The 27,582-nt window shown below is 27.5% G+C and overlaps 1 protein-coding gene across 2 annotated transcripts; it reads left to right on the top strand.

Moving 5' to 3' along the window:
* Window positions 1–7,329, top strand: LOC100214964 (sphingomyelin synthase-related protein 1). Of its 2 annotated transcripts, none has more exons than XM_065812178.1 (5): window positions 1–321; window positions 550–759; window positions 2,044–2,630; window positions 6,439–6,589; window positions 6,723–7,329. In XM_065812178.1, the coding sequence occupies exons 2-5, from the start codon at window positions 567–569 to the stop codon at window positions 7,067–7,069; spliced, it is 1,278 nt and encodes a 425-aa protein (XP_065668250.1). In that variant the 5' UTR covers window positions 1–321; window positions 550–566; the 3' UTR covers window positions 7,070–7,329. The 2 variants fall into 2 exon arrangements, with proteins under 2 accessions (XP_065668250.1, XP_065668249.1); XM_065812177.1 differs by having other exon boundaries at window positions 7–321; window positions 429–759.
* Window positions 7,330–27,582: the final 20,253 nt, after the last annotated feature.

The following is a 27,582-nucleotide window of genomic DNA, read 5'->3' as shown; positions in this document are numbered from 1 at the left end:
TGTATTTTAAAAAATTGTATTTTTTATTATTGTGAGATGATTGCTTATAAAAAATACTATGAGCAGGTTACTAAAGTCTTAGGGAAAATATTATGGACAGGTTACTAATGTAAAAAGCATAAATAACAAACTTGTTATCATAAAAAATTATTACAAGCTTAACTTAAATTAAGCTTAACATTTGATAAAATGATATGGTGGTAGATGACTTGGTGAAAATGGCTATTTAGTGGTTAGGTTTTGTCATATCAATGACATTGAAGTTCTTATATAAAATTTGATATTTGAAATATACTCAGAAGTCAGTTGCTTATTATGCAGGTGAGAGCATCTGTTTGTTTTGTTAAAGATCAATTTTATTTAATTGATTAACTTTTATAAATAAAGTGATAAAGAATTATATACATTTTATTTTATTTTATTATTAGTGTGAATTTAATTCATATATACTTGCATTTAAACAAAAATTAAAGACATTAAAAAAAAGTTAAAAAAGTACTTCTACTGTTTGTTGGTGTTCAAACATAAACAAAGCTTGTTTATCATTAGAGAATTTAGATTAAGGAATGAAGAATCATTCAGCAAAACAGAAACCAGTACATACTTGGACTATATCAGATGTAGGTGAATGGTTATGTAAAAATGGCTTTTCTCAGTATAAAGAATTATTTTGCAATAAACATAAAATTGATGGCTTAGCATTAATTACTTTAACAATTGAAGATTTACGACAACCGCCAGTTCAAATTCCTGTTTTAGGTGTGAGTTTTTTTATTTCAGTTTTATTTCATATTTTTTAATTCATATTTTATTTTTAAAAGATTTTTTAACATTAAACCAATATTAATGGCTTTTTGTTTTAAAGTATTTTAAGGAAAATATTCTAAATTTCTGAATTTACTACAAGTTATAGAACACATTTTTGGGGGGTTTCCTTTAAAGAAATAAATCTTTTAGGAGAATTAACTTTCTTAGTGTACTTTAACTTTTCCAACAATTCTAAATTTTAATTTAAAGTAAGAAAAAAGTTGTAAAACAAGATTTGAATATATAAAAAATGCAAAGAAACCCATTCAAAATATGCACACCACCTATTTAGAAAAAAGAAAGTAAAAAAAAAATTAGAAAATAAAATAAACAGTAAATATATAAAATGATTTAAATAGGGTTTGATGCGACAAATAAAAACAATAGGTGCAATAACAGGTGAATGAACCTTTAACTACTAGTGGTTGTATTAGTTTGGAGAACAATATTTATGATGATTGTTTAGCCAATTATTAACATATATATTATTAATATATATTATTAAAAATATATTGGTGAGCAGCATTTCAATCAAAAAAATTTAGTCAAAAAGAAATTGGACAGAAAGAAATTCACGACTTCCCTAATACTTATAACAATGTTGTCTTAGAATTCTAATCGCCTATAGTTTATTTGTAATAAATTATTTATTTAATGTTGTTAGATGTTTGTTTTGTATAAATATTGTGATCTATAATGCACAGTTTGTTTTGATGTTGTATCTTACAATTCTATAATGTGCAATTTGTTTTAATGTTGAAATAATTCATTAGGGTTTAGTATATCCTAACTAAATTATTTTTATTCCATGGCTTCATTTTATTAGTGATAGTGATTAGAAAGTTGTTTACTCTCATTAATTTTTATTATGATGATTATTTTTTACTCTTTTTATGACTTTTATTGTTGTAAATACTAAACCATTAATATTTATTATTGTTATTATTTTATTGCTGTTATGATTATTTTTATGTATACAACTATATTAAGTATATTAGGAGAGTTGACTGTACAACTAATATATACTGTACAACTAATATATACAACTAATATACAACTAATATATACAACTAATATGTGTGTTAATATTCTAAATATTGCTATTATTTTTGTTATTATTTCTTTTTTTATTTTGTTATAATTTTTTTTAGTTACATTTGATATTCGCCAAACAGAGTGTTTGCATAATAATACCTTGTGGTTTTTAAATGTCTATATATGTTGTTTGTATTTTAGGTGATATCAAAAGAATATTGGCAAAAATAAAAACTTTACGTTCTGAAAGTTCATGTTTTGATTCAAATATTTCTCCTAAAAGAAAATTGAATTTGAAAAAGCTTTCTGTTTCTCAAAGGTCAAACTCTTGTTCAGATGAAGATGAAATTAATTCTTTTTCTGCTGACTGCACTGATTATGTTAACCCAAGAAAAATGAGTCCACTTGAAGAAGATGTGAAAAATGCAGTTGTTTCAGTATATTTCCGCACATTTGTTAGTTTTATATACATGTTAGCTGTTTTTTTGTTAGCTTCATTTACTTTAGCAGTAGTACATGACAGACTTCCAAATACTTCTGATTACCCCCCACTTCCTGATGTATTCTTGGAGGCTATTCCATTTATGCCTTGGGCTTTTTACTTATGTGAAGTTTGTGGTTCAATTATGTTTTTTTTTTGGTGTATTATTATTATTTTTCACAAACATCGCTTAGTTGTGTTCAGACGGTCTTGTGCACTTGCTGGCACAATATTCTTATTCCGTTGTTTTACAATGTATGTCACATCTCTTAGTGTACCTGGAAAACACCTGGACTGCTCACCAACAGTAAGTAACTTAATTTACTGTTCCTACAAATATTTTGAATAATTAATAATAATAGTTCAGATTATTTTCTTTATTTTAAATTTTTGTTGCAATTTGTCCATTCTAATAAACCATCTTTAATAAAGTAGTTATTTTTATAAAAATTGTAGTTATTTATTTAGAGAATTTTAATTGGGAAATTGGTCTAATAGTCACATTTCAGAGTACAAAACGGTAGTCATGTTGCAGAGTACATGATGATAGTCATGTTTCAAGTAGAAAAGTTGTTATACAATTTATACTTATTAAGAGTATTAAATTTTTATATTTAATCGAAACTTAAGTATATAAAATCTTATAACAGATTTAGTTATATAAAATCTTATAACAGTTATATAAAAGTATATAAAATCTTATAACAGATTTAGTGTTAATTTCATATCCCAATGACAGAAAATTAGGTTTTTAGTTGGTTTACCATTTTCCATCATCTATACAAAACAGATAATCTCTACCCATATTTTAGTATTATATAATTATATTACTGGGATATTGGTATTCAAAAAAATGATTTAAATTATAAATTGGTCAAAATAGGTTCTGACCATTGCCCCCATTTAGACCATTCTTAAGACCCGCTAGGGAATTGCAAATAACCATTGTTCATTTTATCAGACAAAATTGAACAGTTTTTGCTTGCCTGCATCAGACAGGTCTCAAAAACGATATGGGGGCACTGATGTTCAGCACTTATTTTGAACTCTCTCTTGCTCTTTCTCTCTCTCTCTCTCTCTCTCTCTCTCTCTCTCTCTCTCTCTATATATATATATATATATATATATATATATATATATATATATATATATATATATATATATATATATATATATATATTTTCATACAAAATAGTCTGGTCAGATGAATATTATTTTTGGTCAGGTGGGGTGAAGCTAACTCTCGATATCTCTAAACTCCAAGGGACCGAAAAAATAGTTCAAGTTAGTAAATGTTCGAGTTATCAATACATTCTATAATAAAATTTTTTGCCAATAAGTAAAAACAATTAGAGTTATCAAAAGTTTTGATAAGGTAAAAGCAATACATTATTAATTTAAAAATGTTATAATGTCATTCAGCCTTAGTTTTGAAGAAACTTCTCTATCGAATATAATTAAGACTGCATTGAGCTTTTCTTAAAAATTTTCACCACTAAGACTGAAGGGCATATAGTCATACAAAACTCGATCGATTGTATCATTATTATCTTCTTCATTATCAGCATCATGTTCAATTGCTGCATTTTTTACTTCTTCTATCAACTGCTTATCTGTTAGTAAAGGTACTCATTAGGTTTTCATCTGTAAAATCAAAATCAGAAAGTAAAACAAGTTTTTCTATCTGATTTTGAAGCTCTTTAAATGTTTTTGTAATGCCAAAGATCAAAATAAACTTTCCAAGAACGTATAACGCCCTGATCTATTGGTTGAAGTTTAGACATGGTATTTGGTGGTAAAAAAATAAGCTCAATAGATTTAAGATTATCAATCATCGAGTGTGCTGAGCAGTTATCTATTATAAATGCAACTTTCTTTTTTCCTTTTGTTAATTTTGTATCCATTTCAGGTATCAACTCTTTGAACAGTATGCTATCCATCCAGTTTTTTTTTTTTGATTTTTGTATCTGCAAGGTAAGTTTTTAACTTCTTTGAAGAAGCCAAGTGATTTTGATTTACCTATTACAAACAGAAATTTATTATTACAAACATAGTATTTGCTGTGGCCATCTCAGTAAGACAAGTTTTACTGTGTTTTCCCTACTGATGGCAAAGACCAATTGTGGCTAATAATAAGTTTTAATGCATTTATATAAGGGTATTATAATACTATTAAGGTTGTAAATTACATATATAACATGTACCTATATATTAGCAGTGATTCGACCTACTACCTACCAGCAACCAATTAATTGTGACCCGATTAATTGGATGCTGGTTACCAATAGCATTGGCACTAGTCTATGCTATTGGTAACCAGCAACCAATTAATTGGCTTAACCATTGGCTGACTAATTGGCCGATGGCATCGGCTGATTAATCAGCATTGGCTAATAAGCCACAGCAACTGGCACACCTTATATAAGCAAATTGCATACCTAATATTAAGATATTACCTTTATATGCATACATTAAACCCTATCATTAGCCTCAATCGGCCTTTGCCATCGGTACATCACTAGTTTTCCCCCTATTCAAGCCTCAGATTGAAGAGTTAGTTACTTATTAGGTTGCATATGAAAAAATAATTCAAATTCATCAGCATTTTAAATTTCATTAAGTTTATACCTGGATAAAATTGTTAGGATATTACACTTAAATATGGTACTTTTTATAATCGTTTAATACGAGCACTTGAGATATTCACTGGTTGTGGAATGGCTTTGCAAGGTGTAAGAACATGCTGTGATTATATGTTTAGTGGACACGCTGCAACTCTCACTCTATTATATTTCTTTGTGAATGAATATAAGTTATTTAACAATATATATATATATATATATATATATATATATATATATATATATATATATATATATATATATATATAATGTTTTTAAAAGAACAGAGCAATTATATTGATGAAACATAGTGAACAAAACAAACTTTATTGATGAAACACAGTGTTAAAAAAAAAAAATTGTTAAGTGATTTTCTACTAATTTTTATATATATATATATGTACATATCTATATATATATGTGTATATATATATATATATATATATATATATATATATATATATATATATATATATATATATATATAGATATAAATAAAAATATATTTTATTTTGCAATAAAATAATCAAAACACCTATTCACCTATTGATATCAAAGTATTTGGTAGAGTTGTTCTCTTCTTTTCTATTAGGTTACATTTACCTTTAGGAGCATTCAGTATTTTGTTGTCCATTTGTTTTGCAAAAATTAATTAAACCATCATTAAAATAGACTTTTATCATTCTTTTATTTTTCAAATTTGTCTTTTCATCAAACATCAAACGTCAAACAAAAAATTTGTTCTCTTAAAATCGGTTAGCAAACTCCCAATGTAACTTGGTAGCTAATTTTTAATTAGATGTCAAGCCACAGTGAAATTTCGAATCACCAACGAAATAGTAACTAAAATTATTTCAAAATTTGAAGAATATCTTGTAGCAAAAATATCTCCCATCAAGAGTCAAGTCAATTATAAGCCTTAAAATCATCAAAAACAAAAATGTTGGTATATAACGAAGCAGAACCATAAAAAATAAAGAGAAAGACATTTGGGTGAAACAAAAGCACATTTAAAAAATGGTTAAGAAATCAAGATCAGAAGAAAAATAGTAAGAAGAATTACATCCTGATTTAAAAAAAAAGCTTACCATAACTGAATAAAGTTTTTGCAAATTAATAGTTAATAATAGGGTAATAGTTATCTGAATTTATTTTAGTTTACAAGTTAATTTTACAAAAAGCAAGTAGGTCTAAAGTTTTGCAAGAAGAAAGATTCAATTGATTAAAAGTTACTTTGAAGCCCACGAATGTTTGTATGTTTAATATTTTTTTTCCACACCATTAATGTGACGAACGAACTTTATCATCTTTCATTGTTTTAAAATTGTGGTTGTTATTTTATCTTTAAAAATTGCGCATTTTTATAAGGTTTTAAGATCAAATCTCAACAATGATGAGAAATCCTGTTTGAAAAAAGGCCAAGTGTAATAAGTAACTATTACACGAATACTTTTAAACATGATTAATTTTAAAATATATTATAATTGTATTTAGAAATATGGTACTTTTTATAATCGTTTAATACGAGCACTTGAGATATTCACTGGTTGTGGAATGGCTTTGCAAGGTGTAAGAACATGCGGTGATTATATGTTTAGTGGTCATACTGCAACTCTCACTCTATTAAATTTCTTTGTTAATGAATGTAAGTTATTTCACAATTCTTGAATTTACTTGGAATTTATTAATTTTTTTTTTAATTTGTGTTTCAAGATTTTATAAAAGTGCATTGTTGTTACTACGTAGTTGTAGATCTGTAAATTTTTTATTTTATTTAGATACACCACGCCGTTGGTATTATTTGCACACATTTTGTTGGCTACTAAATATTTTTGGTATTTTCTTTATTCTCGCTGCCCACGAACATTATTCTATTGACGTACTAATATCTTTTTATATCACATCTCGGCTGTTTATGTATTACCATACATTAGCTAGTGCTGTCCAAATAAGTCCCAGTGATGATAGAAGACGAAGGTTTTGGTTCCCTCTATTTTGGTTTTTTGAGTATGGAGATCCCTTAGTCATCAAAAATGAATTTGAATGGCCTTTTACTTTTGATATGTTTATAAACTTATTTACAAATATTATGCAAAAAAGTAAAAAGAAAAAAAGTGAGTTTTGAGAATATTTTTAAAGAATATTTAACTTTTAGTTGTAAATTTTCTCATAGTTTCGTTTAATTACGTTCTTTTAACAATGACAATAGTTAATGAGTGAATGAATGGAGTGAATGATGAAATAATAAGTTAACAAAAAAAAAAAGTTTTTCTGATTTTAAACGTTTTAGTATACATTTTGTTTATATATAGATTTATATTAGGATTTTTGTATAACTATAGATATTTTAACATTTTGTACCAAGCGAAGATATATGCAATCTTATTGGCAATTTAACTTCTTAATAGGAGATTAATTGAACGATAATAAAATGACATTAGTTTATATTGCTAGGTACATTATTAGGGATGAAAACCTAAATGACAGCTCTTATTTTTATGAAAGGTTTAGCAATTTTAAAAGAATATAAATCGAGGTTTAAATATTCTAGATGATAAAGTTTTCCAGCGAGCAACTTACAGCTACAGTCTTTTTCGTACATAACAACACTTGCCGGTACCTTTTAAAGATTGTATCAGAATGGGGTAATTCTGTGTCAAAATAACAACAAAAATTCAAAAAAAAATAATCCACTATCCCTAAATTACTTAATTTTTGGAACAAAGATAGTTAACTACGTTAAAAAAATTTCCCCAAAGTTGTTTTTAACAAATCAGAATATTTTAGAAGTTATGCTCGTTTGAAATTTAAAACGTTACATTTTTTCTTATCATGTTCCCCTAAACGTCCTTAACTATATTATTTTATAATTTGAAAATTTTTTATGGGGTAACTTAATTTATCATTTGTGGGGGGCCCTAAAACTGTAGAGTAGTACTCCATTTGTCATAAACAATTCTAAAAATCATTTTTTTAAATATTTAACGTCAATTTTAAAAAGATTTATGTAAATATAATACAAGATTGTTTGGGTTATAAATATTAAATTGTTTATATTTCAAACAAAAATCCGCCTTTACTTTATGTTTGGTACTCTTTATTGACTTTTTTAATGATGCTCGTAGTGTGTATCAAGGTATTCCATGGGTGGGGTACCTTGAAACAAATTTCTAACTTTATTTTAACTAGTCTCATAAGATTGATAAGTATTTATGTTTAGGCACAAACAGAAAGTAAGAAGATTCTCACATAGGTGTAAAACTTCAATATCTATAGCATGCATTTATATAAATAAATTTAATTTAAAAAATTAAAATGCGTTATTAATTCTTTGAATTCCGTGTTTTTAAGAACTGACGAATCTTTATACAAATTATTGAACTTCAAGTATTCTTTTGTTTTTCTTTGAACTGTAAAACAAAATAAAGTAATTTTTTTTTAACAAACACAAAATATTGTAAATTCCACATTAACTTTGCACATCATCTTGCATCTCACAATATCTAAACTTGTATGTCAAACTAGGCATAGCGTCATCACTCCAGTTCTTATCTTAATTTCATTTTAGCATACAGGAATAGATTCATTAAGTTCTCTAGTTCCTGATACTGTTTTAGCATTTTTAAATGGTTCAGATTGTAATAATCTAATTTTATATCAAACTTTCACTTCTAAAGTGAAAGTTTGAAATAAAATAAAGTTTATACCTCTGACGTTGTTAGTGCAATATGTAAACATATCTCGTGAGTTTAATATTAGGTTTGCAGAAACTCTCTGCAAATTAGCATTAACTTCAAGCCTTTTCACTGTTCCTCTTATACCATCACAAGGTTGTTTTTCATGGCTGGTTGCTAAGAAAACTTATTTTGCATTTATTCTAAAGTCTGATTTATGCAGGTTAAAAATATCTTTGCAGGTTTTATATTTAGATAAACATACATCAGAAAAGTACATCATAATTACAATGCTGGGTGACTTTTACTTCAGATTATTGATTATCGATTTGTGTACCTCTTAAACCATTGCTACATCATGATTGTTATCATCTGATATAATGCAATATGAAGTGGAATGCAACACTTGATTTTCCTTATAGTACACGACTTATATATGAAGGGTGAACTGAAGATTATTTCAATAGAAACCTTGTATTTCATACTGCACAAGATTACTATAGTTTTCTGCATAATCTTCTAGAATTATTGCGCTATTTGATGGCAGTTCTTCTTTAGGAATTTTTTAAATATTTAGTTTGGCATTTAGAAATACATGAATGCGCTGTTAGCTTGACTAATTTTTCCGTCCCTATACATAATCTAATATGCTTACAAGCTGTATAACTAAATCTGATCTATCAATAGTAACCCATTGTTTAAACTCGATAGTATAATCTTCCTCAAACTCCCCTATTAGTTCAAATAATTCTTCTTCTAATTTAGATGTATTTTGTGGAAATGTCCAAAAAGTACTAAACCATTGATAAATATAAAATATTTAATGCATTGATGAAAAAAAAATACTCAATGCATAAAAAACTCAATGCATTGAGTACATCGATGTAACATGCATTCTTTGTTTTGCATATCACAAACAAAAGTTTTAAAAACTTAAAACTATTACATGTTGTAATAGTTTTATGTTATAACTTATTATTGTATTAAAAGCTATCTTACAAACAGAAAAAAATATGTAAATAATGTCCAATCTGGAGTATTAAATGTCATATGTGGAGTCCCGCAAGGATCGATTCTTGGTCCACTTCTTTTTCTAATATATATAAATGACTTTTGTAATGCATCTTTAAAAATGAACTCGGTCATGTTTGCAGATGACATAAACTTATTTCTCACCAACAATGATATCAAGAAATTATATGCAGACATGAATATTGAACTGAGTAAGGTAAACAACTGGTTTAAGGCAAACAAACTCTCACTTAACGCTGAGAAAACAAAGTATATACTATTTCACAAAAAAACACAAGAAGAAAATCTTCCTCTCAAGTTGCCTAACCTATCTCTAAATGATAAACTAGTAAATAAGCAATCCAATATAAGATTCATAGGAATCATTGTTGATGAAAAATTATCCTGGCTTCCACATATAATATATATCCAGTCAAAAATCACCAAAATAATAGGTTTGATGTATCGAGTTCGCTCCTACGTCAATAAAAATAGCCTCAAATTAATCTACTTTGGGCTAATTCATAGCTTCATCAGCTATGCAAACATTTCATGGGCAAGTACTCAAGCGGCAAAGATTAAAAAAATTTATAGTCTACAAAAACATGCCTGCAGAATCATTTACTCAAAAAATAGGCGTGAACACGCTAAGCCCTTAATGAAAGATATGAAAATGATGAATGTGTTTGAAATAAATATCTACCAGCATTTAATTTTCATGTATCGTTATAATCACAATATCTCTCCTATAAGCTTTAATAACAAGTTTAAAATAAATAAAAATTATAGCTATAATCTTAGAGCGAATATGTCCAACACATATAAACTGCCTCGGATAATAAATAAATATTCAATGTACAGCATTCTATATCGAGGTCCAAAAGTATGGAATACTTTTCAAAAAGGATTCAAAGGTACGGTAAATTCGTTAAGTTCATTCAAGTTTTTAACAAAAAAAGAAATTTTTAAAATATAAGAAACGTTTTTGGTTAATGATACTTTGAATAATTTCTCATAAATCTGTTTTTGTTTTATTTCTACTTTTGTTGGTTACTTATCAATTTTATTAGCGAATTACGCGTTTTATTACGATATTTTATTGAGATTTTATTACGCATATTGTAACATATTACGATATTTTTTTGAAATCTTGTTATAGGGGCTCTATGAAAAGATTGCGATAACGTACCGTCATCCTCATCTTCTTTGAGCCCCTATCTGTTTTACTTATTTTATTTATTGAAATTTTATATTACGAAGTTGTAAAATCTTATATTATATTAAAACAGAGAAAGATAAAAAAAAAAAAAAAAAAAATGTTTTTTTTCCCAATACTCATACGATTTACAAATGGATTTCCGAAGCTTAACTGGCAACACACCAATTATACTGAGACAATCAAAAAAGTTCTTGTCTGATTTTATTTATATCAGCTTCATATTGAATGTTTATTACGTTTTCTTTATTTATGCTTTCATTTGCGTAATCATCGGCAATATCAATGTTATCAGTATTAATTTCAGTGAAAGCTTTCAATTTGACTAAGGATTTTGTACAAATTTTACAATATAAACTTGTTGTTTGAAGCTATGGTTCTTAACTTGACTTCTCTGAGAGATGTTAAATTAAAAAAATATAACTCAGTAAAAGAAAATGTGCCTAGTATTAACAAGCATAATGATCTTAAAATTATGACAAACTGGTATTTATAAAAACTTTATGTCAAGCTTTACTAACCTTTGCATGGTCTTTTATGAACTAACAGCGGATCACAACATTTGTTCTGAAACATTGGGAACTTCTCAAGATAGAATATTTGGTGATGAAAACAAATGTGAATTATCAAAGCAGGAGAAACACTAAAGCTTAGTGCAACTAAATTTTGCTCATCTGGAGCTAAATCTTGAAAAAAGTTTATTTCATTGTGGGTTACAAACGTTAACTTGTGACAACTTGATTTTAAAATCAATTCAACTAAGCATTGAGATGTTCCAGCCATTATAAAAATATTTAATTTCAATATTTTATTTTTCTAAAACCAACATTTATAAAAAAGTAATTTCTCACAACTTTCTCACAAGTATTGTTATTGTCACTCAAATGTTAAAACTAATTGCTCCATTTAATTAATCAAACAAGAAACCAGAAATTCGTTTTTATTTTAAACTAAATAAGTGTAGTCATAGAGATTCCAACGATAAATAAAAATGCAAAAATAAAAATGCAAAAATAAAACAATAATAAAGTAGATATGTGCATTGAAAAACAGTGAAATAACTTTTGCCTCTTACGGTTATTTATATAAAAACTAATATCGTAAAGATTTGAAATAAAAAAATCAATATCTTTTCTGTAATTAATCTTAAACTTGTTTACTGAAAATTTATAGTAAAAAACCCGGTTTGCATTTCAAAGTTTTTTATTAAATATAAAATCTAATAACTTTAAGTAATGTTTTTCGAGTTCTTTCTTCAAAAGTTTCTATATCTATTAAATTTTGTAAACGTATGGTTAATGTAACTGTGTATACTAAAACATTTTAGTGTTGCTATAGACGTTGCTAAGAGCGTTGAAAATAAAAAAATGTTGCAAAAATCTCAAGCTTCAAAGACCCATAACTCTTGAAATAATGAAACTGGATCCAAATTATTTTTGATTTTTCCTAGCGGCACTGTTAACTACATTTGCGCCAAAACTCAAGAATTTCTGAGATGGTAGGTTATTTCGACTTGTTGTTTTTACATGGAGTTATCTAATGATGATTTAAATTCCCTTCGTCGCCTATTCCTAAGAAACACAAGTTTTAAAAAACCCTTATCATTGAATGTAGATGTAAAACATGTCTTTATCATTAAATGTAGATGTAAAATTTTTCTGGTTTCTCGCAACATAACTACAACTTTTGCAAGGTGTAATTGTAAACACGAAAATTGTAGGGGAGACTGGAGTTAGTTTAATTGTAACTTTTTTATGATTTTTGTATTATTAACTGTTATCTTGTATTATAAAAGTTAATAAAATAGTTTGATATCATCTAAGTATTATTTTTTTGTGGGCTTTCTATTATAGAATTTAGTGTGTGAGATAACTTAGGTAAATCGTTTAAGAATGCACTGGTTAAATGGGAGTTTGTTAAAACATTGTGATTGGGGTTGTTGAAACGTTTAAGTTTTAAGGCACCACTTTATTTCTTCAATTATTTCTTATATTTTATTTTTGTTATTTATAATTAGCCATACCGGCAAGTTAAATTGGAGTTTAAATCAAGGATCTTATTATATAGCATGTGTTTTCTTTCATTTAACTGTTTCGCTACTGCACGTCGTTGATCGAGGCTTAATCTTTATTATTTTTGACCACGAGCCGTTGGTTGCAGCTTCGAATATTTATTAAGTTATTAAAAATGATGGCTTTTAACTCTTATCAGAAATTAAGTAACAACAAAAAAAAGGACACGAGAAAAACTTCAAAGGAAGTGTCAGGAAAAAAAATATACTTACAAAGTTTTATGCTGTGAAGGTTAAGATTATTAAAAGGTTTTGTTTTGAAAAACAAGTTTTATTTATGTATGAGACGTTTATAAAACATTATAGCAAACTCAAGATTTCGGAAGTAGTAGTAGTTGATAAACGCAACAGTTTTTCCATAACAATCTTTCCTTTAGTTGTTTAAGGCGCTTCACTTAAGTTGTAAAAGCGGAAAATACAAATTAATTTAAAAAAAAAATCGTCTTTCATAAACGCGAGTTCAATACAATATTTTAATCACTTTTATACAATTCTACTAGTTACCTACTGTTATCTACTGTTACGCATAAAGTTCAAACTTTTTTTGTTACAAATTTGACAGGAAAGTGTTACTTGTGGTTTATCTGAAGCATGTTGTTTTTCAGTTACGCCATTTAACAAATTCGATTTTCAACTCGAACAATGAAAACAGTTAAAAACGGTCTGTTAAAAACGGTCTGTTAAAAACGGCCTGCGTTTCCAGACTACTTTTAAGGCTATTTTTCAACTAACCTATCTATATATCTGTTATATATCTGTTATATATCTGTTATATATCTGTTATATATCTGTTATATATCTGTTATATATCTGTTATATATCTGTTATATATCTGTTATATATCTGTTATATATCTGTTATATATCTGTTATATATCTGTTATATATCTGTTATATATCTGTTATATATCTGTTATATATCTGTTATATATCTGTTATATATCTGTTATATATCTGTTATATATCTGTTATATATCTGTTATATATCTGTTATATATCTGTTATATATCTGTTATATATCTGTTATATATCTGTTATATATCTGTTATATATCTGTTATATATCTGTTATATATCTGTTATATATCTGTTATATATCTGTTATATATCTGTTATATATCTGTTATATATCTGTTATATATCTGTTATATATCTGTTATATATCTGTTATATATCTGTTATATATCTTTTATATATCTGTTATATATCTGTTATATATCTGTTATATATCTGTTATATATCTGTTATATATCTTTTATATATCTGTTATATATCTGTTATATATCTGTTATATATCTGTTATATATCTGTTATATATCTGTTATATATCTGTTATATATCTGTTATATATCTGTTATATATCTGTTATATATCTGTTATATATCTGTTATATATCTGTTATATATCTGTTATATATCTGTTATATATCTGTTATATATCTGTTATATATCTGTTATATATCTGTTATATATCTTTTATATATCTGTTATATATCTGTTATATATCTGTTATATATCTGTTATATATCTGTTATATATCTGCTATATATCTGTTATATATCTGTTATATATCTGTTATATATCTTTTATATATCTGTTATATATCTGTTATATATCTGTTATATATCTTTTATATATCTGTTATATATCTGTTATATATCTGTTATATATCTGTTATATATCTGTTATATATCTGTTATATATCTTTTATATATCTGTTATATATCTGTTATATATCTGTTATATATCTGTTATATATCTTTTATATATCTGTTATATATCTGTTATATATCTGTTATATATCTGTTATATATCTTTTATATATCTGTTATATATCTGTTATATATCTGTTATATATCTGTTATATATCTGTTATATATCTGTTATATATCTGTTATATATCTGTTATATATCTGTTATATATCTGTTATATATCTGTTATATATCTGTTATATATCTGTTATATATTTGTTATATATCTGTTATATATCTGTTATATATCTGTTATATATCTTTTATATATCTGTTATATATCTGTTACATATCTGTTACATATCTGTTATATATCTGTTATATATCTGTTATATATCTGTTATATATCTGTTATATATCTTTTATATATCTGTTATATATCTGTTATATATCTGTTATATATCTGTTATATATCTGTTATATATCTATTATATATCTGTTATATATCTGTTATATATCTGTTATATATCTGTTATATATCTGTTATATATCTGTTATATATCTGTTATATATCTGTTATATATCTGTTATATATCTGTTATATATCTTTTATATATCTGTTATATATCTGTTATATATCTGTTATATATCTTTTATATATCTGTTATATATCTGTTATATATCTGTTATATATCTGTTATATATCTGTTATATATCTGTTATATATCTGTTATATATCTGTTATATATCTGTTATATATCTGTTATATATCTGTTATATATCTGATATATATCTGTTATATATCTGTTATATATATGTTATATATCAGTTATATATCTGTTATATATCTGTTATATATCTTTTATATATCTGTTATATATCTGTTACATATCTGTTACATATCTGTTACATATCTGTTATATATCTGTTATATATCTGTTATATATCTGTTATATATCTGTTATATATCTTTTATATATCTGTTATATATCTGTTATATATCTGTTATATATCTGTTATATATCTGTTATATATCTTTTATATATCTGTTATATATCTGTTATATATCTGTTATATATCTGTTATATATCTGTTATATATCTGTTATATACCTGTTATATATCTGTTATATATCTGTTATATATCTGTTATATATCTGTTCCAATTCGCCCCACTGACGGAGTCATTGGAACGTTTTTTTGCTGCTCTATAATCAAAAATATGTTAAATTTAATCATTATTAGTGAATTTTGTATGCTTTAGTAAGTAATATTTATTAGTGAATTTTGTATGCTTTAGTAAGTAATATTTTGGCAATAAAAATTTCAAAACATATTTTCATTTTTGCCCCAAGCTAATAAAAAAAAACATTTCAACTGACTCCGGTCTTCCCCAATTAAGAAACATAAGGTCTAAATGGGATCAAACTAATTCGTAAAAAATACGTTAAATGTAATTGAGACTACGTAAATCATAGTTACGAAACTAAAGAAAACTCATAAATTGTAATCGATAAATTTTTTTAATTTTCCGTTTAAACATAGTATAAATATTATTTTTACAATGTTCGTATGCATATAGCTAACATAATTAAAATATAAAAGTATATATACTGAAAATACAACAAAATAAAATTAAGGCAGATAGGGGCTCAAAGAAGATAAGGATAACATTACGTTATAACAATCTTTTCATAGAACCCCTTTGTACAAATTTAAATAATATATCGTAATGGTAAAAAGCTCGTGTAAAAAAAAATAATAATAATGACTATGTTACAGTTAAAATAGTCAAGACAAAAATTAATTAATTAAAAAAAAAAAAAGTAAGACTTTTTTTAAGATCAAATTTAAAGATTCCTTTTCTGTTTGAAACTTAAATGAATTTAATGACTTCACCATAATGTTATGTTCCTTTTGACAATCATTCCATAATTTAGGTCCTCGATAAGATATCCAAAATTCTGAGAGTTTATTACATCTCCGGGCAATTTATAGCTGTTGTTTCTATTTGATCTTAGATTATACTTTTCATTTAGATTTATCTTAAACTTATTGTTGAAGTTTGCTGGCAAAAGATTGTTGAAGTATCTATACATAAAAATTAGATGTTGATAGATATTTGTTTCAAATATATCCATCATTTTCATATCTTTAAGATATCATAAGAGGTTTTGCATGTTCTCATTTACGTTTAAAGTATATGATACATTAAGCGTGTTTTTGTAGGCTATAAAATTTTTTGAAGTTTTGTTGATTGTGTAGTTCCCAATGATATATTTGCATAGTTAATGAAACAGTGGAGTAGCCCAAAATATATTAGTTTGAGACTTAACATATTGATGTATGATCGAACTCAATACATTGCGCCAATAGTTTTGGTAATTTTTGACTGTATATAACTTTTATGGGGAAGCCAGGATAAATTTTCATCTACTAGAATTCCTAAGAATTTTATACTTGCTTGCTCTTTAATTATTGTATCATTTAAATAAAGTTCGCGCGACTTAAGAGGAATTTTTAATTTTTGTGCTTTTTTATGGAATAGAGTATGATTCGTTTTCTCAACATTAATTGAGAGTTTGTTTGCCCTAAACCAACTTTTTAATTTATTTAATTCCATATTCATTTCCGTATAAAAATGTTTGATATTATTATTGGTAAAAAATAAATTTGTATCGTCTGCATACATTATTGAGTTTAGTTTTAATGATGCATTACAAAAGTTGTGAATACAAATTAAGAATAGGAGCGGACCAAGAATTTATCCCTGTGGTACTCCGCATACGACATTTAATACTACGGATTGTACATGATGTACATAATGCTTTCTATCTGTAAGATAACTTTTAACCTAAGAATAGGTTTTATTATTTATACCATATTTTATTTTTTCTAAGAGAATGAAATGGCCAACTGTGTCGAATCTATAAAACTCCTAAAGTAAATTTGTTATTGCCAAAATTTTCAGTTATTTGGTTGACTATTTCAATAGCTGCATGCTCAGTTGAGTGACTTTTCTGAAATCCGAATTGTTTTTGGTAGAATAAGTTGTTTTTAGTGAAATACTCGAATATTCTATTATAGATTACACGTTCAAAAAATTTTGAGAATACAGAAAGTGATGATATAGGTCTATAGTTTGCAATGTCCGAATGATCGTTGCATTTGTAAATTGGGATTATTTTAGCTATTTTAAAAGCATCAGGGAAAATATCAAACTTTAATGATTAAAATTTTGTTAAAATAACTATATTGTTAGAGATTTTAAAATTTTATTAAAATTTTGTTAAAATAACTATATTGTTAGAGATTTCATCCTGGAGATTTTTTTTTTAAAAGAAAAATATGCTGCTTCGAATTCCTTAGAGCTTATTTCTTTGTCACACAATATTTTGTCATTAGAGGGTTTTAGGTAAATTTTGAATGATTCTGTTGTTGGTGTTTTTTATTGGCAAGGACCAACATTTATGAAATATTTATTGAGCTCTTTTGAAATTAAGTTTTTGCAGAATATATTTGTGTTATCAATATTAATTAACGTAGGTAACCTAGTTACCTACGTTGTCAGTACCTACTAAGTCCTTCATATTTTATGGACCTGCGTGCCCTTTAGAAAATGTATAACTGTTCTAATAAATTTTAATCTAAAATTTTTTTAAATTTAATCTGCGTAGTCAATACTTACTAACATAGTTACTACGATATTAGTATTATGATATTAATTGACGTAGCTGCAATATTTTTATCTTTTCCAATCATGTCATTATTTATGGACCATGTTTTATTTACTATTATACTTATATTTTGAAATTAGCGTACAGTAATAGCTTTTTTGGCAGTTTTAATTAGTGTTTGGTATAGTTTTTCTATATTTTGTAATTTTTATTTTCATTTTCTGTGTTTTTATTTTTGAGAAATTTATTGTATTTTTTTTTTTTTTGCTTTTTTTTTTTAAGCATTTCAATAGCGGTTTATTCATCCACGGATTATTGATTGCTTTTGCCTTAATTTTTATATTTTTGTATGGGCAGGTTTTATTGAGGTGCTCCAATAATTTACTTAAAAAGGTATTAAAAGCTTCATCAGTATCTTAACATTTATATACATTTTTCCGCCTTTCTTGTTGTTTTAATTTACATGATAGTTCTTTGTATTACTAAAGTTTAGGTTACGCTTTTTCAATTAATAACATTAGGTTGACTATCAGACGCAGTTTTTGAATAATTTACTTTAAAGAAGATATGAAAGTGATCACTGTTATATGCCTGGAATATTCCGGTTTCAAACGTTGTTTCTAGGTAGTTATTAATGAAAATATTTTCAATTGCAGTTGCTGAATTTTTTATAACACGTGTAGGTTAATTGATAAGACATTGAATTTAAGGAGCATATCAAAAAAAGATTTTGTTTTGGGAAATTTTTTAAAGGTGTTATTTGTAAACTCACTGATAAAAACAAAAACATTAGTGTAATCAGGTTTTAAAAATCTCGCTTAATATCCTATAAAAACAATCTCGTAAATTTCGATTTGATCAAAAAAGAGCTTTTCCACTACTATGTACATAGTATTCTTCATCAAGTGTAAACTTATAAAAGAATATTAAATCCTATTAAAATTATAACAAAACGCTTTTTTAAAAAATGAATATTTTTTACTATACACACTTATATCAAAACCCCTTCCCTCTTCCTTCCCCCCCACCCCTCACCCCCCCCTCTTCCCCCACCATCTTTTCCTCTTTTATCAAGTTTGCACAAAAATTTCCAACCTTCCTATTACTCCCATTTCACTTTGTCGAGTGTAATTACAAAATGCATACTTTGAGTAAGCTGCGTTTTTACTTAAGCCACTATCTCTCTCTCTCTCTCTCTCTCTCTCTCTCTCTCTCTCTATATATATATATATATATATATATATATATATATATATATATATGAGATATATATATACATGATATGTGTATGTATGTATGTATGTGTGTGTGTGTGTGTGTGTGTGTGTGTGTGTGTGTGTGTGTGTGTGTGTGTGTGTGTAACATTATATATATAGATAATTTGTGTAATTATATGTATTTATATATATATATATATATATATATATATATATATATATATATATATATATATATATATATATATATATATATATATATATATATATATGAATATGTATTTATATATATCTATGTTTGGAAATAAAACATATTTTTGAAAATACTTTAGTATAAAATAAATATAAAAAAAGAGTGAATAAAATGAGAACCAATCAGGTTTGCGATTGCTTATTTTAATTGTCACAAAAACTATTTTAAGTTTTTAAAAGCTATATAAGGTTTATACAAGATTAAAGTTCACAAGATTACTCTTTTATATTGACATAACTTGTCAAAGTCAACTCGTGGGCAGCTTTTGTTTCACATTATTTTTCGCAAATAGTTTTTTTTTTATCTTTTTTGATGATTATCTTTTGTTGGTTAGTTTGGTTTAGGGTAGCGGTTAGGGATTTAGTTGTGTTTAGGTTTAGTTTGGTTTAGGGTATTTATTTCTTCTTACAAACAAATTTTATTACTGATTAGGAATCAGTCAAGATTTTTAGTCCATGTTTTAAGTTGCCTACGTTTAATATATTTTTTTCTACCAGATCCTTTATGGTAAGGTTTCAAAAATTCAGGTGAATTTAATGAAAAAATACTTGTTGAGACTTTGTTTAAAATACTTTTTTCAGCAAGTGCTACAGTCATTTCATGTCCAGATTGTGTAGACTTTTCATACAAGAAATACATTAATGTAGTAACAAATCTCTTTAGTAAAAAAAATCTACTGATACAAGATTTTCACTTAATTTATAAATGTAGTAATCCACAAATACTTAAATTGAAACCCCCTAAAAATAAAAAATAAATGCTAGTTAAAAACTTTTTGAAAACAATTAAAACGTCACATAGAGAGAAAATTACACAACATTGTTAAATTAATTTCTATTTCGACCCTAAATGATTACATATTGCTGACAAAAATGGTGTATACTGTATTTGGAGCAGAACAATCTGTAACTGTTGATGGTTAATGTTAATTATCTTTAAAATGGTTTCAATGGCTCAATACTATTTGAAGCTCTTTCTATAAACTGGATGGTAAGAAAGCTTTTGTATATGGTTCGCAAACTGTTGAAATAATATCGTAAATGATCACAGGTCTTGGGTTTGTGATCATCCGATTTGTCACATGTAGCATTCTAGAACCTATTTAACGGTTCAAAAATAGTTCTATCCAAGGGCTAAAATGTATAGATGCAATAAAAAGGAAAACTTAGCATTGTAATTTTATGCTGAATTGCAAGACCCTTAGTCCTAACGACAATATGACTTTAATGGCTGTCAAGAAATAACAAAACATGAAACTTATGAGAATAGTTTAAATATCTCAAAAAAATTTTTATCAATTCTATTAAAATGTCTGAATTTATCCAACCAGAAGGATTTGCAAATCTAACACATCTTCCTTTATCGTGTAATTGTGAAATTTTACCCTAGGAAAAAAAAAATAGAAATAGAATTTCCATCAAAGAAACAGAAATAGAATTTTGCTTTATTGTGACATAGACTACAATTAAATTGTATTCTCAATTATATTAGTCACAATCGATGATTATAATTATATTAGTCAAGATCGGCTGCTCTTTACCTTTTAGTGTTACCCTCTGGTGTAGTATAGAACTTAACCTTAGACTAAAGGAAAACAAAAGTGAGTAAAAAAAAAAAAATACTTCAGGTTCAAAATATTCAATCAAAAGGTTCAATCATTACTTTTAAAACCTGCGGTCAAAAAAAAAAATCATGGAAAAACTATTTTAAAATTATTGTACTGACATTTATAGAGCGCTTGCTATAAACGCAAACGCTCTAACCACTGCGCCATGCAAAATAGATCCAGGGTTGAAAACGAACTCTAGGCAAATATTGCCCCATCTGTAAAAGAAAAGGCATGAACTTCTTTGTTAAATGCAGTTCCACGTTGCTCTGTGACAAGACCTTTAGGCCTTATTTGGGCATTTAAAAGAATTTAAAAAAAAAAATTAAAATCATTTTAATATTAAAGGCACCAGATTTTGAATACATTTCTAACAATACCTTTCAATATTATAATTATAATATCGTAATATAATAATAATAATAATAACAATAATAATAATAACAATAACAATAATAATAATAACAATAATAATAACAATAATAATAACAATAATAATAATAAAAATAATAACAATACAATATTGCAATTATACCTTTCAATATTGCAATTATTGTTTCATCTGTTATAGAAGTCTATTTCAAATAGACTTTCAAAACAGAAGTTAGTAAAGGACTTGTCAATTAGACAAGTCATAGATAAACTAAAATTAAAACAAATTGCACCTATATTGAGATCTGAAGATTTTTCTATTTTAAGTAATTATTGATAATTTTTGATTTTTCTTAAGCTTTTAAACCATTCAATACTTTTGAAAAAAATGAAAAAATAGGGTATAAAAAAATCAAACGAATAAATGACTTGTAAACTGTAAAGTACCATTAAGTTGAGAGTTACAAGAAAACAAAGAGTAGAGTAAGGAAACGGTTGACAAAAGACTTGAAAAGTTGTAGATTGTATGAGTCAGAAAAAACATGAAAGAGTTAAGGTGTGGGGAAAAAAACTAGACCATGGTAGTATTTGTGGAAAGTAAAAGAGATGCAACTTTACAACCATGGTAGAGAGGACAGTATTTGGACCTACTTTATCTGTCAAGCTTGACAGATAAAGCACGTTTAAATACGCTTACCATGCGTTTTTGGATCTTGTCTAAAAAAGAAAGAGCATCATTAGAAATACCAGCCAAAATATGACGACAGTATTCCTTACAGAGACTGATAAGAAATTTGATATAGAGAATGGAATCAGAAGTAAGGTAATGGCGAGCACGATAAAAAAAAGCAACCTTAGCAGATGCTAAATTAGAAATCAATTGTATACATGAGAGGTCAGTAGTGAACGATAATCCAAGAAGACTTAAAGAAAAGGACTCAGTGAGAGGGTTGCCGTTAATTAATATAGGAATGTCGAAGATCAGAATTCCAAAATTTATCGAAAGATTAAGATATGTCAAGAGCAATAGCTCTTGCCTCATCGCTTCCATCTAATGCACGATTTATTTTGAAATTTTCAATCACAGCAGTTAGCAAGTCAGCTGCAGGACGAGAAGATGGAAAACCATATTGGTTGTAAGAAAGTAAGATAATTGACTCAAGATTATTTATTAGAAATTTGTTAATCAAAGAATTAAAGACCTTGCTAATAATAGTGAGGAGGCTAATCGGACAATAGTTGGAGTAATCAGAATGTACTCTAGAGCTTTTAAAAACTGGAACAACAAATCTTTTTTTCTCGCAAGCATGAAAGAAAGATTCTGTCAAGCACTTATTAAATAGTTTAGAAAAAGTTGAAGAGAATTCTGGAAAATACTTTTGTAAGACTATGGAATTGGAATGTCTAAGGAGGGTTAACCTGCTTAACTGAAATGGCAGAAAGAGTATGGCCATAAGATTCAAAATCGAATTTGTAAAAAGAAAAGTTCTTTGTAAATAGCTCAGTTTTTTCCTTGGTTGAGGTAATAAGATCATTCGTATGAATTAGAGATAGGAATATTAAACTTACCTTTGCCAATGACACTGTTGAAGATTTTCCAAAAGTAGAGCTTAACTTCTGAGCTGAGGTAAGTAAAATAGATTTAGTAAATACTAGTAGAACTAGATGAGATTTAGTAAAATTGAGATAATGGAGTTTAGCATTAGACAGCACTTTTTTTACATTGTGACGTACCTTAAGGACCTATTCTGGTTCTTTTTTAACTTATATTAACAATTTTTCTAAAGTCTTATCTAAATTAGATTAGATATATATTTACAGAAGCCGTTATGCAGTGGTTCTGGCCCAAAACCAGGAGCTCTAATAATCGATATCGGCTCTGGCCAAATAAGGTTAGGACATTGGTTAGGAAAATGAATAGTACAACTTCTGTTGATGGTTCACTTGCTAAATAATATGATTAAGGTCAGGTCAGGTTATCCAGCTACGGGTAACATGTAATCCAATACAACCTGTTTCATGTCCTGTTGCATTGTAGGATACGCTTTTTTAGACAAAGAATAGGAGAAGCCAACTCCAACTTAAAACACCCCCTGCTTTGGGACTCTTGGTTGAGTAAAGGCTAGAGATGATTTCACGATAAAAATACTCATCCTGGGCAGATCCCAAACGCATTCGGCTACTGTTTTGTTGAAGGCCTCCTAGGCAAAGACTAAAGGGGTAAATAGATTCTACCTGTTGACCAGTCTCGCACCCCTTCTTCATCTGTTAGGCTGGCGAAGATGTAGTTGTAATGCATTGTTTCTAGTTTAGGATATTGAATGCTGGATCTTTTTGACTCAATGCAAGGGTTCTGCTTGTGTCTCTGTTTTTATGACGAGGCAATTCATTCTATTTTCTTCTAATGAGGGTACAGCTCTAAAACTCAGTTTTATGGTTCTGAGGCCGGCTGGTAGTCAGGCTTCCCAAACTCCGTTGTAACTCTCAGAGAGGCTGATTTCATCAACAGCTGTAGAATATCAGAGTACTAACAGTGCCATGTTGCGCACGGATGGTGTCCCTATTTGTACTTTTTGTATGCATTGTCGAGGCCACATTTGGAACCCTTTGCTACGGCTTAGGATTCAATAATAGTAACAAGGCAATTGGTTGGACTGTTAAATAGTGTACTGAGTACTATCTATTTTTTGAGTCAAGTTCTTCAACAAATTTAAAAATAAATAAAGTACCAAAAACTATAAAACACAAAAAAACCATTGTCATCACCAAGTTCTCGAGACCTATCATTCACTAACATTCGTGGTCTTCGAAGTAACTTTTTTTCTTTTGAGTCTTATCTTATCTGCAAAATTCACCAGACCTACTTGGTCTTTGTTAGACTAATTTAAGTTCAGCTGTCTCACCATGTGATCTTAGTGTTGATGGTTATCTTCCTTTAATTCGGAAAGACTCTAATAGTCACATGCTTGACCTGGGCATTTACATTTGTAAGAATTCACCCATATACTGGAAAACTAGGTTTGAATCCACCGACCATTCTTTTATGTGCTTTCATTTGGCATTACTTCACTCTATTGCATTTCTTTTCGTTCTATATTGTTCTCCTTCATCACAAGACTGCACTCTTTTCCATGTTATATCTGGCCGAATCTCTTTATCCATCAGGCAATATTGTTGTTGTTGGTAACTTTATTGCTCATCGCACTGAATGGCTTGGCTCTAGTGTCAGTGACTCTGCAGGCGTTAAGGTCCATAACTTTTGTCATAAAAAACATACGTTTTTTTTAGTTTTTGTTTGAATAGAGAAAGTGAAGAACAATTTTTCAGCTGGTTATTTAATAAAGTGTTCCATAATTTAGGATCTCAGATGGCAATAGAAAATTTAGTAACCAAATAGTGCATTTTAGGTTGCTCATAATTGTAATTTGAAAATCTTGTAGGTTACTCATAGTTAATTTTATTGAAAAGTGTATTAAATATTATAGGAGTTACTTTATAATAAAATTTGTACATAAATATAAGAATTTGATTAAGGTTTAACTGAAAAACATTAAGTATGTGATGATTTTTAAATAGTTCTTTAGAATGTGTAAAATGACCTGCACCTGAAATAGTTCTGACAGCGTGTTTTTGTCTACTAAGCAATTACTTATCTTTACTTACATTAAAGCTGCACCATGCAATATTTGCATAGCTTATATAACAATGTATGAGGGAGAAATATAAGATTTTGAAACAGTTTTGGTTTAATAATTGCTTCGCTTTGTATAGAATGGCAGTATTTTTTGAAATTTTATCTTCTAACGTTCTTTTGTGTTCTTTCCATGTCAATTTTTCGTCAAGTATCACTCCTAAAAACTTTAATGATGACTCTCTAATTATTTTAGAGTTACCAATATAAAGATCAGGAAGTTTTAATGGAATATTTTCTTTATCGTGAATCCTATGAATAAAAGTATACTTAGTTTTATTTAAATTTAAAGACAATTTGTTTGCCTTAAACCATTCTGCTAGATTTAAAAATTCCTTGTTTACTATTTTAAATAAAAGGTTGAAATCTCCATTAGAATAAAACATATTCGTGTCATCTGCAAATAAAACTGAATTTAAAATGTTTGAAAACTTATGGAAATCGTTCACATAAATAAGGAATAACAGTGGACCCAGAATTTTCTTTTTCCTCAATCTCTAACTTAAATAGTCTACTTTCCAACTCGCTTTCCAGACAATCCGAATGATTTACTTTCTCTACTCGACTTATGTTGTGTTTCTGATCTTAGTTAGTGCTCAGTTTCTCCACATTCACTCTTTGGTGCTTCTGATCACGGTTTGATCTCTCTAAAACTACTATCTCATTCTTTTTCATCATTAGAATCTCCATATCATTGTACTTCTTACAACTACCTTAAAGCTGACTGGGACTCTGATGACTCGTGATTTTCTTCGTGATGGCCCTTGGGTAGAAATCTTTTGCCTCCCTACTGACAAATTTGTTTCTTACGTAACTTCTTGGGTTCAGGCTGTCATAGAATCTTTTATTCTATCTCAACGATTCCAAATCAAGCTTCACTCTTCTCCATGGTTTTCCTCACATAGTGCTGTTGCAATTTCCAATCGAAACGATTACTTCCATATTTATCAGCAAAACAATTCTCCAGAAAACAGATGTCTTTTTACTATTGCTAGAAACCGTTGTAAAAAAGTTTTGTCTAACGCCAAAGCCAATCTCAGGTCATGAAATCTTGTATTTCATCTTAAAAATTAGGCTCTCGTGAATTCCGGAGAATCTTTAACAGCATCAATAATAAGAGCAAATCTGTTATTCCACATCTCTTGTAAGGTTCAAACTTTGCCACCTCACCTATAGATAAAGCTGAATTGTTTGCTAAGAACTTCTCATCAATATCATTTCTTGATTTCACGAGTTGTATTTAACACTCTCTAATTGCTTGGAGGGGGTATTTGAGCTTGAAAAGGATCTCACTTCTGCTACAGCATGGGGTTAATAGTGGTTGATGAATTTTAGTTTAGATAAAACCCAATTTTTTCAGACAATCATTAACGTAATAATCTAGATCTTCCAACACTTATGAACGGTAATGTTCTCGATGAGTCATCTACCCTTCATCTTCTAGGTTTAACTCTTACTTTCGATCTTTCTTGGCACAACAGCCAGAGATGTTAGAGCGTCAATTTAGTAGATGGAACAACAGACGCTAGCTCATTAGAGTTGTGGCATCTACTAAAATTTGTTTTTGTTTTACTCGTCTGTTGTGCCATCTACTGTGCCACCTACTAATATTCATTCTTGTGTTACTCGTCATTTGATTAAATCTCATCCTTTTTCTGTGACTGTTCCTAAGTGCTCCAAAAACTCTTAATCGTCTAGTTTTTTTCCTAGAACATCAGTTCTTTGGAATTCGCTTCCTTCATCTTACTTTCGTGATTCATATAATTTGCAATCTTTTAAGTCGTCTGTCAATCGTTACCTTGCTCTATAAACTTCATTTTTTCTTTTCCAGTAACTTCCAACTCTAATAGTGGTTGCTGGCAACCTTGTTAGAAGCGAAGATGTTAAAAATGTTAGAGCGTGAAACGAAAAGTTAAACCCGTACTAGTGGGACAAAATTATTTTCGTAGTTTTTTTATTAGAATAGCTATATTTATATATAAAATGCATAAATGAAGTAATAAACATGTAATGATATAATATAAAAAAAAATATTAAAAAAATTAATTATTTTGGTGAAAAATACGAAACACTTAAATGGACAAGACAACTTTTATCAGTGTAAACATTAAAAATATTACTTTTCAATGCATGCATTTGTCTTAAAATAACTTTTTTAGATT

The sequence above is a fragment of the Hydra vulgaris genome, chromosome 12 (genome assembly GCF_038396675.1).
Source record: "Hydra vulgaris chromosome 12, alternate assembly HydraT2T_AEP".
Classification (NCBI taxonomy): Eukaryota; Metazoa; Cnidaria; class Hydrozoa; order Anthoathecata; family Hydridae; genus Hydra; species Hydra vulgaris.
Note: the sequence above shows the minus strand (reverse complement) of the source record. Positions and strands in the feature narration are given on the sequence as shown.